The sequence below is a fragment of the Papaver somniferum genome, chromosome 2 (genome assembly GCF_003573695.1).
Source record: "Papaver somniferum cultivar HN1 chromosome 2, ASM357369v1, whole genome shotgun sequence".
NCBI classification, from domain to species: Eukaryota; Viridiplantae; Streptophyta; class Magnoliopsida; order Ranunculales; family Papaveraceae; genus Papaver; species Papaver somniferum.
In genome coordinates, this window is record NC_039359.1 from 59880420 (window position 1) to 59897870 (window position 17451).

At 35.6% G+C, this 17451-nt stretch overlaps 1 protein-coding gene and 1 pseudogene across 1 annotated transcript; both read left to right on the forward strand.

Moving 5' to 3' along the window:
• Nucleotides 1–8351: 8351 nt before the first annotated feature.
• LOC113347786 (thebaine 6-O-demethylase-like) lies at nucleotides 8352–10883 on the forward strand. Its single transcript, XM_026591460.1, has 4 exons — nucleotides 8352–8689; nucleotides 8793–9040; nucleotides 9874–10207; nucleotides 10301–10883. Exons 1-4 carry the CDS (start codon nucleotides 8423–8425, stop codon nucleotides 10544–10546), a joined length of 1095 nt encoding a protein of 364 aa, XP_026447245.1. The 5' UTR covers nucleotides 8352–8422; the 3' UTR covers nucleotides 10547–10883.
• LOC113351155 lies at nucleotides 10732–12803 on the forward strand (annotated as a pseudogene).
• The last annotated feature ends 4648 nt before the right edge of the window (nucleotides 12804–17451 follow it).

Below are 17451 nucleotides of genomic sequence, written 5' to 3' on the forward strand. Positions count from 1 at the left end.
ATGCTTCTTGATATATGAAAATATTTTCCATCTGTAACCTACAGTGTTCAAAAAATTTCCTTCAAACACCGGCACCTTAATTGAACTTAAACTTGATGTCATCTTCTTAATCAACAACTCATACCCACAACCCTAGAATCTGATACCAGTGCTCTGATACCAGCTGCAGAAAATCTGATATCAAAGACTTAATGAACACAATTCGTAACTCAAACAAATCTCTTGTATTGATGTAAATAAACTCATGGCTTAACATCCTATTTATAGTTTAACAAACTTGACTCTCAAGAAAAGACTCTTTCCTAACAAATCAAATTATAAAACAAGACTCTTCTAGAATATTCTAAACTCTATACGTAAAACACTATACGTAACCAAATTTTAAAAATGGCAAACTTGTTTCTCAAGTTTACTACACTTTCACAATAACGCGTAATATCTCCTACTGATTTTTTCCATTGATGATAGTAGCAACTCCACCTAGTTTCTTCCATAATATCATGTCAACTTCTTTAAGTTGCTTCCTCTTAACAGCATCAACTTCTACTAGTTTCTTTCACAAACTATATCTTGGTTTAATCTTCAACACGTACTTATTTGATGAGTTCAACCACCAGAGGTATCTCATCATTTCATCAAAGAAGCAAGAACCAACATGAAGAAGGCTGCAATAATCATTTCTTGATGATAGTTTAGAAAATACTTGAGGCGCTTCAATTCATTCTCTAACGCTTTTCGTTTATTACTAACCTCATCACCTAATTTAAACTGATGAAGTCAGTAATTCACGTAGTTCCTGAAGATAAAACCATCTGTTGCGATCCTTGCCGGTTCCCCAATGCAACTGTACAAGAGATCTTTTTCTTCTTGTTCACATCTCTCTATTTCCGCTTCTTAAATGCAATATTCGTCTCCAGAAAATTAACCATCTCTTTTAACATCTCTGATTGCAGAGATGTTTATTCATCTTGATCCTTAGTGTTAATCTCTGTTTCAGTAGATTCTGATGTCACCGCCCCAATAGTACTCGATTCTCTCTGGTTAACTTCTTCATCTGCGTAATCATAATAATCATTATCATCATCATCGATAGTAAAACTCCATTCTCCAAATTTATATCTTTTATATAACCAATTCATATTTTCGTCGTCTGAATCATCAGAAGATCCAGAACGACTTATTTGTTTTCTTTTTTGATCAGGCGGATTATATTGCATTTTCTGCAACCATTGGAACAATAGTTTTCTTTTTTATGATGAGAATCTTGATATTTAGAGCGATGTAGAAAACAGAGACTCAGCAAGAGCAATTCGATTGCATCGTCACGTAGAACGGTCTTAGTATTTAGTTGGTCGTGTCATATTATAGTATACACTAATTATCCGGGTCACTGTAGCGTGTTTAATTAGTTGGATCATAGTATCCGGATAGGGCCGGGGCCTACGTCCGCGGCCTTGGAGAAAATTTAAAGGAATATGTAGTGCCCACATTAAAATTCGTATGTTAGTTGGTCCTGTCTATAATAACCGTGTCATAGCAGAATGGTCCTCATATTTAGTTGGTCGTGTCATATTTTAGTATGTTAGTTAATTAGATCACAGTAGCGTGTTTAATTAGTTGGATCATAGTAGCCGGATAGGGAGAAAATTTAGAAAATTTAAAGGAAGACATAATACCCACATATCTAGTTTGTCTTAACATATTATAGTGTGTTAGTCGGGTCACAGTAGCGTGTTTAATTGGTTGCATCATAATAGTCGGATAGGGCCGGGGATGCCCATTAAATTTTTAGGGAATAATATCTAGCATTAAAGTTAGCCGTTTTCAATTGGGCAAATTACATCAAGAAATCTAATTGTGAAAACTACAGCCACACCCATTTTCCAGATTTTGGACACTGTGAAACCCACGGGCGGAAAAGTTTATGCGCGCACCCAATTTTCGTGAGAAAATTTCTCCCAAACCCACAATTTATAAAATTTGGTTTCTTCGTATTTTTCTTCTTCTTCTTCTTCGTCACGCGAACTTCTTCTTCAATTCTTTTTCCTTTTTTCCTCCCAACTGTGACTTCCGATCAGTAATATTGAATATTGATAGACAGTATAATCACAAGAAGATTAGAAACAATAGATGAATGAAATCGAAAGTTAGGGTTTGAGGTGATGTTCCTAGATGAATCAAGATCTTGTTATTTTTTATTTCCGAAAGATGTATGAATGGGTTTTTTTTTTAATTAGGTATTATGATTGAAAAGATGGACCTGAGATGTGTTCTGAGATGGAGATAGGGTTTGTAATTGTTTCAATCAAGTAGAACAGGAAGAAAAGTTGATTTGAGATTTAGAAAATACAGGGAATAATAATAAAGCTTATTTGACATGGGATAATGAACAACGAAGAAGAAGATGATGTTGTTATGACTGCATAACATGTCAAGCAGTCGAGAAAATATCTGCATAAACTTTTATGCAGTCGAAAAATGGATGCATAACACATTATCCGACATGTTTGTTATTTTGTGTGAAATTGAAAATTGATGCATAATGCATCATGGAGTCGAGAAAATGGATGTATAACCTGATATGCATCCAAAATACGGCTGCATAATGCATTATGCAAAGAGAAAATTGTTGCATAATCTTTTATGCATCAGAAAATGGATGCATAACCTGATATGCACCCTTAAATATGGTTGCATAATGCACTATGCATCAATTTTTTCTGTACGCACTAAAATCAACCAAAACAATGGCTACATAACTTGTTATAGACGCATAACTTGTTATGCAGTCGAAAAAATGATTGCATAATTCGTTATGCGTCTGTATAATGTGTTATGCATCTTTTTTGGAGGCTGCATAATGAATATGTAATCGATTTTCGAAAATTTTCCCTAAAACGATGATCACCTCCGATTTTTTCGTGAAAAACAAAAATTTGATATTATTGTTTGTACTCGTTGTGTAGCTCTCTTAAAAAGATTTTCAACGATATAAAATTTATAAAATTTCAAGGCGCGGTTTTTTAAATATGTTATATCCAAGTTGGTAAGCCCCTGATGCATAACCCGTCATGCGGATGCATAATCCGTCATGCAAACATTTTTAATAATTTCATATAATTATGGATGTCACGGAACTAAAAATTAATTGTGGACCTGACAATGAGAATATTGTTTTTTTTGGACCTGCGCCTAATTTCCCCAATTTAATTATATTTGAATACTTGGTTGCGCCAAGCCTAAGTTAGCATTGATCATATCATGCTATTATTTATTTTTATTTCTTTGTTTTCAACGGAATTGCAGACCATATTTGTTTGATGAGCAATTTGTGAGAGTTATCAAAACTTGTCACTTACAAAGAGTTATATAAGCCGACTCTTATTACCACTTAAGTTGGGAATCCGTGAAATGACAAAAATTCCAATTCCTTGCCGTATCCAATCTTAGGAAGCCCATTAACGTAATTAGTTTAAGGACAAATTAAAATACAGTCACAGTATTAAGATGCGGTTTGCAAAAGCATCCTACTACTACAAACCATTAACAAGATGGTCCTACTTCCGTTAAAAGCAAGGTTATGTCACTGGGACCCACTGGTGCAAGAGTTAAATGCACTGGCAATTTGACGAGTTTGCCCTTAACCAGACCGGGTTAAATCTAGTACCGTATATCTCATACGGAGTCATCTTGATGACTAAATATACGGCCAAGATTATGGTCTTAGAGTATATCCTTAACCTAATGAATTTAGATCTACTACCATACATCTTACAATTGATGCATCTCGAGATGAAACAGACGGATAGGATCAGAAGTTGGAACACTCGATCTATAACAGTTTAGGGTTCAGGAAATGAGGCAAAGTCATTTCATTTCGTCTCAGCCATCTCTCTCTAAATTTTCTGCAGAAATGGCGATACACTCGAAAACTTGAGATTTTCAGTGGTTTATGTCGCAAACAGATCATCACTAGATTAGGCTGGTAGTGTTAATGGTTTTTTATACATCTTCAATGCTTATTCGTGAAGATTAGAGAGCAAAGAAGGTAACTGGTGGTCAAACGGCGGTGGTTTTCTTACAAGATTTCGTCACTATGTACGCGAATATAATGAGGTTGGTATTCATAACCATAAACTGTCAATTTCACATTAGATTTCAGTATCCCTAATTGGTCGATTTTTTTCAACTTTTATAAACCCTAATTTTTCAAAATTGGGTATTTTACAAATTCAGTAATTTGGTATTTTACAAATCGATTTAGTAAACCCTAATTTAGGACTGTTGTTATGTTATCTGCTACAAATCAATTCAGTAATTCGGTATTTTTTCTGTCCATTTAGTGACCCCTAATTGAGGAAAATAGGTATGTTATATATTACTAGTCACATACTTATATTTTGAATTTGATTATGTGTATTGCAGGAAGTCTGTGAAGAACCCAGTTAGAAGCTTTAGGGTTGAGGAAAATGATACAAATAAGATTAGGTATTTTGATAATATAAGTGTGAACTGTGGTGGATTGAATGGTTTTAGTGATGTTGTTCATGCTGCATATCAGTTACCCCCTATTAAGAAGGTTAGTCTGACCTGGTTCAGTGACACAGACCCAAAACCAAAAGGAACAGTTCCTGCTGCTGCTACTCAATAACTTCCTTTCTATTTTTAAAACACTTATGTTATGTTATGGGCCTTTGTTCTCTATGTTTTGGACTGATGAACACACTTATGTTATGTTATGGTCTTAATGTATGTTAATATTCTATGTTATTTTGATGGTGTCATGATCATGAAAGTTTCTTTTTATTTAAAGTGTAGCTCATTATATTTGTAGATCTTCTATTTCCTTGCATAATTCTGTCATTTTCAGAGATGTTTTTCTTACATTTGATCTAGCTGCATTGAAGACAACATCAGACAACCATTGAAAATCAAGACAGTTGGAGCACTTGAGGTAAGCAATATTATAGTTGTGTGCATTCTGGCAGAAGAAAAGCATCACAGTTTCCTTACACTTCTTCTTCTTGCAGTCTTGGTTCTTCCATGGACAGTTGTTGTGCATATGACTCTTGTCACAGATCAGATCTTCCACGTTTGCAAACCACGTCAGCCACAGGTTAACTCTAGTTAACTGGGTTTTGTTAGGATAGAGGGCATTTTGGGAACATTTAACACCGTTTTTTTGAAAAACTGTTATGTCGCCCAAAGTGTGACTGTTTTGTATACGATTTATAAAAGTATGATCAATTTATAACCAAATTAGAAAAAGTATGACCATTTTGTAATTGGCTCTTAGTTTAATTTCCATGGCTGCCACTAACTCCATAGCCATCGATCTTGGCCATCATGTACAGTGGGGACTCAAGGTTTCCACCAGGTTTTCCATCGCTGCCACTAACTCCTTTATGTAGAGTATCTATGCTTCCTAAGGTTGGATACGGTAAGGAATTGCAGACCATAATAAACTAATTACTTTTATGGTCTCCCTGCACTCTTCCTTTATGCAGTATCTATGGTGACTCCATCGTGCATGCTCTCTCTGAAAAAATTGCAAATGCAGATACATGTTAGTTCACCAAATTGCAAATGCTGCATGTTGTTGCAGTTACTGGTGGTGCACCTACTACCAACAGACAATCATTAAACTTTCGTACTTTACATTAGGTACAATTAATACTACTCCGGGCTATAAATGTATAGTTAATTGGGATCGACTAAAATCATTGAGTTATACCAAAGATAAGCACTATTAACTTAACAAATCATAAACAATAACCCTATCGCCATCTCCAGGGAAGATTTCATGAGCCCACTTAATCTAAAGCTCCATCCTTGACGTTAATTTAGATTGCTCGTAAAAAAAAAAAAAAAAAAAACCCTGAAATTAGAAAAGATAACACTCCTTAGTTAGGGATTATCACATAGCCAATGAATAAAATCAGCAAACCTTGCAACCAATTTGAATTTGTACAGAGAAAAGGAGGATGCGTAGGGCACATGTGATCCAAAAGAACGTAGCCATCAGCATATGCCTGCTAGCATATGCGGTTCCCTGTAGAAGTTCTTGTAGGAGTAACAATGCAGTTCCCTGAGATGGAGAAGTTTCTGAAAATTGTAGGAATTAGAGAAACACGGAGTAGGAGAAACTAAAACACATAGCTACGGCATAGATATAAGGTCACAGTTCGTTATATTAGGAAAGAGAAGGAAAAAAAACCATAGGTTTCAATTTCTGAAATCATTACAAAAATCAATTCCTATCACCAAAATCTCTTCTTATTTAGCAAATTCTTCAAGTTCAACTGAAATCAACAAAAAGAAGATGGAGATGTCGCAAGGAATTTCTCAAGTATGAGAAGAAGCGGTGGCTCACAAAATCACTGTTGACGTTTGAGAAGAAGAAGCATATGACATGTTATATGGAAACGAAAAGGAAGAAGAGGAGAAAAAAAGATTAGGGTATCCTGCAAGGTTTCTTATGGACGGATCTATCTCTCAAAACATGATGAGTTTTATATTCATGATGAAGAGAGTATATGATTTTCATTACGGAAACAGGATGTTCGTCCTTATTACAAATCAGGAACCGGGGATCCGAGGTACGAAAATATCGCTCCCCAACTTTCAATCCGGACCTTAGGATAACGAAATCAATGATCAGATATATCCGGATAGACAGAATACACTTCCTTTTATAATATATATTTACGAACTAAAAAATAATTTTATGTTGCGTAGTAAATTACCAGCTTTAGTAGCACAAACAATTTAAATTTGGTGAGACTTTTGGGATTCTGCGCTGAAAGTCGTTACAGACTACTGGAATGTGGAAGAAACTTCTAAAATGGTGTTGACTGCTAATGGGGTACTGTTTTACTGAGGGTGTACCGATATGCATATAGGAAAAAGAAGCATTTTATTTTGGGTTGATACGCCCCCAAGCAAAAGGGTACCTCATTAGCAGCCTTGACATTAGTGGGTAGGTATGCAGTTGCACCCCTTCAAGTATGAGCTCCCAGGCCCAATTTAAATTATTTTACCCCACCTTTAGCCATTTTAAGCCCTTTGCATCCCTCGAATATATTCACATTGATAACTTTCCCACCCACTCTTCAAAAGCTAGCTAATTGGAGCTGATGCACGAGTCAAATGGTCTTCAATTCAATAAGGCTGAAATTTAGTAGAGTCCTCTTTGAAATTTGACTGTTTTGTTGTAGGATTTCTACTAACAGCAATTGTGGTGTGACACAATGCAAAGATTTCCTTTTTAACGGATAGTACTAGAACTAGATTTTGGGAAGACCAGTGGTTAGGTGATACTCCTGTAAAAATTTCCTTTTCCAACCTATACAATGTCTCAAGGAAGAAAAACAATGTAGTCAAATAATTTTATAGCAGAAACAGAGAAGGGTAGTCGAAATGGTACCGGACTTGAGGAGGAGACCATTAAATATTGAGATAGTAGAAGCAGAGAAACTATCTAACAAAATGCAACACGTGACACTGAGTGACGTCAAAAAACAGAAAATATGGAAGTGGGCAACATGCGGAGCCTTTACGATACGCTCCTGCTATTCATCTCTAATTCCTTCCCCGTCCTTCGTTGACTTTACTCACAAGATTATTCGTAATAATAATGTGCATACCAAAGTTAATTCTTTTTACGTGGTTGGTCTATCATAATTCCTTGCTAACTCAGGATATTCTAGAAAAGAGAGGGAGAACGTTAGTAAACATATCTTATATGGGGAAAAACAAGATTGCCTGTCAGTTGAAGGTTTTCTGCGATATTTAGAGTACTATTATGGTATCAAATTTAACCTCGTTAAATTCTCGTCTCTTTTATTCTAGTTTGTGGTTATTTGCAATATTTAGAGTACTATTATGTATCTGTGCTAAACGTTTTCACGGATTTTAGCATAAAGTTCACTGATTTCGTAATAAAATATGATACATAAGTACACACTTCTTTTCCCATGTGAGGAAAAGCAATGAGAGGGGCCGTTGGCCCATACACATTGTGCAAAATGTCTGAATAATAATCTTTATGTTTAAAAATGAACAATTTGTGATGCTAATTTGTTCAAGCCTAAACGCACTGCAGACTCAAATATAATTCTTTCAAGGCAAATTAACACGGTACCTTTTTTGGCTTCCACAATCACAGCCAGCTTCTCTTAACAAGAACTTGATCGTGTTGATTTAGTTGTTGATTATCTTTGACCATTTGGTAAAATCATAGACATCAAACTAGTAGCTCTGACCCTTCGTTCGGTGAAAAGATAAATGCATGACTCATAAAAACTGTGCGCAATACATATTAAGTATATATAAGATCATCCATAAGAGAGAAAGAAACACAAGTACTACCCATTCTGAATTTTCGATAAGAAATTGATTCATTAATTAATTTAGAAAAATCATGGAGAAAGCAAAACTTATGAAGCTAGGTAATGGTATGGAAATACCAAGTGTTCAAGAATTGGCTAAACTCACGCTTGCCGAAATTCCATCTCGATACGTATGCACCGATGAAAACCTTTTGTTGCCTATGGGTGCATCTGTCATAAATGATCATGAAACCATTCCTGTCATCGATATAGAAAATTTATTATCTCCAGAACCCGTAATCGGAAAGTTAGAATTGGATAGGCTTCATTCTGCTTGCAAAGAATGGGGTTTTTTTCAGGTATATATGTCGTAAATACAAGCATTGTGATTGCACCCAGTAGTTGTACTTTGTTACACTAAATATTAGCTAGTGAATCTTCCTTTACATATATATGTTGCAGGTAGTGAACCATGGAGTCGACGCTTCATTGGTGGATAGTGTAAAATCAGAAATTCAAGGTTTCTTTAACCTTTCTATGGATGAGAAAACTAAATATGAACAGGAAGATGGAGATGTAGAAGGATTTGGACAAGGCTTTATTGCATCAGAGGACCAAACACTTGATTGGGCAGATATATTTATGATGTTCACTCTTCCACTCCATTTAAGGAAGCCTCACTTATTTTCAAAACTCCCAGTGCCTCTCAGGTTATTACTAATTCATAATCGGTTTCTATGCACTTGACTTTTTAATCTCACATTTTCATAGTCGGTTTCTGTGCACCTCACTCAGTTTATTCCTATTCTTTTTTTTTTGTTTGGCCCACACATATTTAACATTTAGTCCACCTTGTTAGAATTTCAGACTATAAATCATTCTTTACAATTCCTTATTAGCTGTAACCATGTTGTATGTGAACATATTTAATATTTTATGCTGATATATAATTCTGTATATGCATGCTCTAGAATTATATATTCTACCACTTGTAGGAAGATACTTCCAATTTTATCTTCTCTTATTCTTTAATGATGGAAAATTTCTTTTTAAACAAGAGCTAGAACGGAGTACACCTCACCTCATGCCAGGAAAGACATATGTCATTCAACCTTCCATCAAGAGTTGAAAACAACCTCACATAGGATTATCATAACTAGTATGTCATTCCAAATAGTGTAAGAGACATTTGTCCTTATGTGCCCTTAAACATACATAATTAACATAAACAAACTTTAATTCATTGATTAGGGTTAGTACTAATCAAGTTTAAAGGAATACAAATTATGTTTTACTGCTGAACCAACATAAAAAACTGACACACCTAAGTCTCCCTATTTCTGCAAAAAAAATTATCCCTCTTGATATTATTTTCTGGTTCCCCCATTGACCAATAAACATGCAAAATTAACACTCTTTAAAAGAGTATGCATGATAGAGCATAATATTTTCCTCTCTTTGAATTTTCTCAGTGATGTGATTGGATACATTAATTTGGTTGGTTTATTATAGTTTTTCATATGATTATCTAATTTACGTACAGGGAGACAATCGAATCCTACTCATCAGAAATGAAAAAGTTATCCATGGTCCTCTTTAATAAGATGGAAAAAGCTCTACAAGTACAAGCAGCCGAGATTAAGGGTATGTCAGAGGTGTTTAAAGATGGGACACAAGCAATGAGGATGAACTATTATCCCCCTTGTCCTCAACCAAATCTCGCCATCGGTCTTACGTCGCACTCGGATTTTGGCGGTTTGACAATCCTCCTTCAAATCAACGAAGTGGAAGGATTACAGATAAAAAGAGAGGGGACATGGATTTTAGTCAAACCTCTACCTAATGCGTTCGTAGTGAATGTTGGAGATATTTTGGAGGTATTTATTTAAGCTGGGGTAACTACTGGTCCTTGTTTCGAATACTGGTTTTACCTGTACCCAGAAAATTTCTTATTGTTTTTTCTTTTACAGATAATGACTAATGGAATTTACCATAGCGTCGATCACCGGGCAGTAGTAAACTCAACAAATGAGAGGCTCTCAATCGCAACATTTCATGACCCTAGTCTAGAGTCAGTAATAGGCCCAATATCAAGCTTGATTACTCCAGAGACACCTGCTTTGTTTAAAAGTGGATCTACATATGGGGATCTTGTGGAGGAATGTAAAACAAGGAAGCTCGATGGAAAATCATTTCTTGACTCCATGAGGATGTGAAAACTCAAGAACACAATAATACGAGGTGATTGCATGTCAGATTCAACTATCCTTTTGTCGTTTTTTGGTGCTCGAGTCCTTAATTGTTTTCATCATTGCTTTTGATTCTAATTAATAAGACTTTTCTCAAGAACTCTCATGTAATGTACCTTTAATTTCAGAAAATAAAACGTATTGAGGCACAAATGAGAAAATTGACAGAGTGCTTGAGAAGTGTAATTTCTCGAAAGTGCGTTGTGTTTGTGTTTTGTTATTTCTTCAAGTGTGTACTGATCTTAGTTTTGTTCGTGTTCTCCTATTGTTACTAATTTTTTCAACGAGGTTCTTTCTTTTCTCTCGTGATTTAATCGTATATGGTGCACCAACCAGTTATCTATACTTTGGAGCACTTATAAAACCAACCCGAAACACACAGACACAACCCGAAACCACACATTAAATGTCTCACCTTGAGTAAGATAGCTTGAGCACTGGGAGAACTCGTACAGAATTGGTTAGGTACACCTGAATATCTTAGAACGAGAAACTTATAATGGCAAAGTTGAGAAGGTTTACTCGCTTAAACCGGTCGGTATTCTACTTTTAAGAGATGCAGAGAAGTATGGTATCGATGATTCTAGGCATGACTCGAAAATATTTCATGGTTGCATCGCAGGATATCAAAGAAGTTTTAGGAAATGGAAGTGCGAATGCATTTGAGAAAGTAATGGGAATGGATAGTGGAAGTATTTAAAAAGCTACAAAGCTTTTGGATTCTCTTGTTGATGTTTGTGAAGGAAATGAAACAACAATCATGGAAATCTATAAAGCTTTTCCGCATATAAAATGTACACTTTATGATCTTCATCATGTTACTTCTAACACTCACGATCACCCTAACATCGAAAAAGTTCTCGGTGATATATGTTCAACTCTGTTCCCAGCGCTCAAGATATCTTACTGAAGATGAGACATTTAACCTAATACTCTTCTAAAGATGACCCTCTTTTTTTTTCTTTTTTTTTTAAAGATGACCCTTCATCTTGCATGACTGGAACGATGAACACTGTGTCAAGATTCTAAAGAAGTGCAAGGAAGCAAGGCCCAAAGAGACGAGTAAAGTAATCATAGTGGATGTAGTACTTCTAAAAGAATCTAAAGGTGAACTCAGAAAGGAAAGATTGATTCCAGATCAGTGTTTTAAGAATCGGACCGGCCGATTGGACCAGCAACCGGTGAACCAATAATAAAAACTATCCGGTTCAATATTGACCCACTAACATGTCAAAAAACCCAGTAAAACCAGTAAACCGGACGGTTGAACCAGTAACCAGTGAGACCCAGTCCGGTCTAAAAATGGGTTGATCTAAAAAAAAAAAAAAAGAATTTGTACATGACATTCTAAAGAATCGAAACATTGTATCATTCCATTAAAATCACTCAAACATGGACACTTCATAAACATTGGACCTGTCTAAAAAACCCCATTTATTTAAATTTTTTATTTATCTTCTGGATCTTCACAAAAACTTTGAGAATCTTTCAAGAGTTTTAAAAGCATCGGTATCACTTCATCAGAAAACAGTACTTCAGCACAAGATTACATTTTATTATGGAATAGTAATTTTGATGATGAATTTTGGATGTAATTTAGACTTTTCTACATAAAAAACAAATAAGAAAAGCTCAATTAAACGGAGAAGAGATAAAATCACAAAAATGTGCAGTTGGTGATAGTTTAAAAGTAACCAAAGAAAATTGGTCAAAGAGTGTGAAAGAGGAACAGAAAGAGACAGTGAAGGAGCAAGAGAGACGTAAGGAGAAGGGATGGGGACTAAAATGAGATTAGGTATTAAAGTGTTGCTTCTGAGAATTGTTTTGTCCACACATGACACAACTACCCTTTGACACGTCCTAGCATTTTTTTTGCCTACTAACCCAACTTGATGTCTCACATTCGACGTGTGTACAATAAACTGACAACCATCAAATATAGTTCGAGACATTCAAATCTAGAATGTAGATTATTAACTTCTGACCCAGTGAACTCCGATTGAACCACTGATTGACCCAGTTAACCCTGACCCAGTGATTTTACTGGGTCAACGTCCCGTCCTGTTTTCAGAACACTGTTCTAGATATGTATATGATGGTGAATACTGGTGATAGGGGGAGAATTGCAAATGATTGGGAAGTTTTGTTCAGAAGTGCAGGGTTTCGGTCTCATAAAATCAGACCCATTCGCGTTATTCAGTCTGTCATTGAAACCTTCCCATAGTAAAATTAATTAATCTCAAAAGAGTACTACTTTGGTTATTTCACTAGGAAGTGTGTATATATAATGCGATTCACGTGTCAACAATAAGTCACCTTCACTTGAGGAGATGGTTCCGGTGTTTTTTTTTTTGAATCGTATATCAATAAACTGAATTCCTTAATATTTCAGGTACCATTATATCATGTATAAAAATAAAATAAAATTTGTGGTATAGTGATAAAATTGTTAGGTGGTGATACAAATTGTCTGAGTTCAATACTGGCTAATATCTGATCAGTATGGGGACTAAAATAAATAAAAAACACAATGATTAAAAAAGTAAGAGGGGGACTAAAATAAATAAAAAACACACACTGATTAAAAAAGTAAGAAAAAACATTGGCAGCGTGATGTGGAGAGGGGTCACCAACCAAATGGAGAGTTTTTATAAAGGAATCATGCATAATGCATAAAGGGGATAGAATTAGATTTCGGGAAGACCAGCGGTTAGGTGAATGAACTGCAGGAGATGACATAAAGGATGCTTTCAAAGACAGATATTGAAAAAATTTACTATAAGTGGAAATTTTATTAATTTAAAACATCCTACCTTATGCCATTTGTTGCAACAACTAGAGAGAATGTAATAAACTGATGTTCGTCGCAGAGGTAAAAGATAAGTACGCTCCAAAGATCATATTAGATATTGAGGAGAATATTTTGGACCGATCTCATTCCTCCAAGGCTATAGACAACATTAGATTTGAAATTTTAGTTTTAAAATGGGAAGAACTATTTCATAGGTAATTGTATGGCTGTCTTTCTGTAAATTTAACTTTCACCTCGGTCCATTATGGGATAAGGTATTGCAACTATGTGATTATTTATCCATATAAATTTGTATCGTTTTATGTCATATAACTGGCTTATAAAAGGAGTACTACTTTGCTTCTTTCTCTAGGAAGTGTATATATAATGCGGTTCAATAAGTCATATAACTGCTTGTATCAACAATAAGTCATCTTCACTTGAGGATATGGTTCTTATTTTCCCGTGTTTTGTTTTTCTAAACTGTATATCAATAAATTGAATTCCCTAATAATTCAGGTATGAATATCATGTATCAAAAAAATTATCATAGTAGAGTGGTAAAGTTGTTAAGTGATGATACTAGCAATCTGAGTTCAACACTCGCTAGAATCGGAATAATGTGGGGACTAAAATAAATAAAAAAGCACACTGATTAAAAAAAATTAAAAAAAAAATGGCAGCGGGATGTGTAGTGGGGTCACCAACCGAACGGAAAGCTTCTAAGAAGGGATCATGCATAAAGTAGATAAATATATAGAACTAGATTTTGGGAAGACCAGTGGTTAGGTGATACTCCTGTGAAAATTGCCTTTCCCAACCTCATTTTGACCAAAACATGGGTTTGGTCTAACATTTGTCCAGGCTTTGCGTTTGGTCTAAAGACCAACGTTGACCCGTGTTGACCGTGTTATATCTTGACTTCTGTAATATAATTATTAAGAATTTAAAATAAAATTTAATTATTAATCCAATTTACTATTTTATCCTTCCCTTGATTAATATTGACCGAAAGTTGTATGAAAAGTAGAAAAACGTTTCAACTATTCCGTTCAGTTGCTAATACAATCACGATTCACCAAAGTTGATTGATCAATCGATTGTGCTCACTTTCTCAAGACTTCGGATTATCCCCATTCAGCCAACACATAATCCATCAACAAACCCCTGCAATCATCACCCCATTCGATATGTTGTTGTGTTTCTTTTTCAATCGAGAGCTTTTAATTTCAGATCACATACAGACACCCAAATACTGCCTCCGATTAGTTCTTCCTTGTACATAACACCCGATCCAAAATCCCATGGAAGACTTCAAGTACAGCCAACCCAATCTTCCCCAATCATCAACTAAGAATTACTGATAATCTTCTTCATTCATCTTTAATTTCATCAACAATACAATCACATTTTCTCCCTAAATATCATTGGAAGCAAATATTTTCCATTCTTTGTTTTCTCTGCCATCTATACTTCTCTGTCTTGATCTTTCCATGACTGGCACCCATCTGTTAAATTCTGAACTATGTAGTTTCAATTCCCACCAAGCCAAAATAAAACGGGCGAACCCTAAAGAAATGTGAACGACATCTGAAACCCTAGATTTCAATCATTATTTGTTCCCTCCCTGAAACCGAGATGGCGGCACCATAAGTGTTCAGATAAAGAATGAGAAATCGAGAGATTAAGGGAAATGATTAGGTTTCGAGACAGCGGCGAAGCTAGAAACTCAACTAAGGGGAAGCAAAATTCCATTAGGGGTAGCAAGAAAGCAAAATTAGGCTTGTGAAAAAATTTGGGCTTGAAAATTAGGCTTGGAAGACCAAAGAGTTGCGACCCTTATTACATTCTGCATCCGCCACTGGTTCGAGATTAGTAAGAAATGGGTTTTTCAGACAGTAATTCTTTGTTGTATTTGTGTCCGCAACTGAAGTGAAAGAAGGAGATGCATTTAGAGGGACTTGAGGTGATATTGGTGTTAACAACAAGGAATTGAAGTTGGGTTTTCTTTGAATTAGGTTTTAGGTTGTTTCGAATCAAGAAATCAGGGAAAGATATGAGTAATGACGAGCATCGTTGATGAAAGAGAGTGAGTAATGACATGGCAGAGAAACCAAATGCGATTTTTTTCAGATCTAGTTTTTTGAATTTTTCTCATGGATTCGTCTCATCTTTCTTTCTGAAATTGATCTAATGATTATCTTAACTCAGGTCTTTGATATTGAATCAAGCATTGATTCGTATGATTTTCCTTCTCTAATCGAATCATACGGTTCTAAGGAGGGTAGTTCTCTAAACCCTAAAAAGAATGAAAATTCTCAGAGGGTCGGTGATGATGTTGATAATACTATGATTTCAAACAATTCAGAGATTGTTTCACCAGGGAAAGAGGTTAGAGACACAAATTCTAATGGAACAATTGGGTCTCCTTCAAAAATGGGTTCTTCTAACCCTAACTCTAAAGGTTGGAGAACTTTGTTTCCTTCTACACAGCCAATTACTCCTCATCCTCCTATGAAATTATTTTCATCTACTGAGCTAAATGGAAAGAAGGTGGTAGATTATGCTGCAGTTGATTTCTCGGCAGGAATTAAACGTTGTGAAGAATATGTGGTGGCCTTCTGTGCGGGGAAAAGATTATCTTTTCCAGCAGTCAAAAAAGCTGTAGACAACCATTGGAAACTCAAGAATGAGGTGAGCATCAAATTACATGGAAATTGTGCTTTTATTTTTGAGTTTAAAGATGACGAGGATCGTAGAAGAGTTTCCGAATAAGGATCTTTTTTACATATCGAAAAGTCTTTTTACAGTGAGACCATGGTCGAATTTGCTAGAATCGTCAATTGCTAGCATCAAGTTAGTACCCATTTGGGTGTTGATTTGTAATGTGCCTCTGCACATGTGGGATATTGACGGATTAAGTGTTATCTCAAGTTTCATAGGAAAGCCTATATTAGTGGATGATTAAACTCTAAAGAGGACAAGGCTATCTTATGCTAGAGTTTGTGTAGAGATAGATGTTGACTTCAATTATCCATAAATCATACCATTAATGATAGATGGAAAGATTTCTTTAGAAATGCCCGTTGAGTATCAATGGAAACCACCTAAGTGTGAGGTATGTAAGGTTTTTGGACATTCCTCTAAAAACTACACAAAAAAGTTGAAAGCTAGATGGTCTTCTAAATCAAAAGGTATGGGAATTCAAGATGGAGACAAAAATCATCTCAATGCACCTATCAATGACCATCAGCTGTCTATTGTAGATGGTAGAAGCGTAGATGGGATTGAAACGGTTGATCCAATTGTTGTCTCTATTGCAAATGAGAGCGCAACAATTGATCCACCCCTTGTGCTTGAACAACCTTCAACAAAAAATGAGACCAATGTCAAAGATACAAGTGGAGTTTGTAAAAAAATGGATGGAGCAACAGTGGAAAAGGAAATTCTTATACATTTAACTTCAACATCTGCATCATCGGAAAAGGCTACAGATAATGGGATGATTCACAAACCTTTCTATTTGCCTAGCGACTTGCCTTACCAATGGAAAGATTTGTCTGACAAGGCTGCTCAAGCTACAGTAACAAAGTCAGTTCAAGTTAATTCTACAAAGAGTCCGGTCAGGACTGCTAGCATTCAGAAGAGTGGGGAAGTGAAACATAATCTCTTTCTTGTAAAGGGACACGGCAACTGGGAGACAGCTTCAAGTCGGAAATCTCCAACTAAGACTCAACAGAGTGGTGAAGGGAAACATAATCCCTTTATTGTAAAGGGACTGGGAAATTGGGAGACGGCCTCAAGTAGGAAATCTCCTGCCAAGGTTGTTGCGCCTAATAAGGATGGTCATATCAAAACTAGGAGCATCGACACTCCTGTCAAAGTGAATAACACTTTCAAAGTGTTGAGTAATGTACACAATTCTCAAGTTGAAGATAGAGTTATAATAGAAGAGTACCAAGAGGATAGTGAAGAATTTTATGATGTAGAAGCGGATAGATATGCTCAACATTTGGCTTGTGAAGACAAAACTAGTAAGAAAATGAAAAAAGAATGTTCAAGGCTTAAATGGAATGGTGAA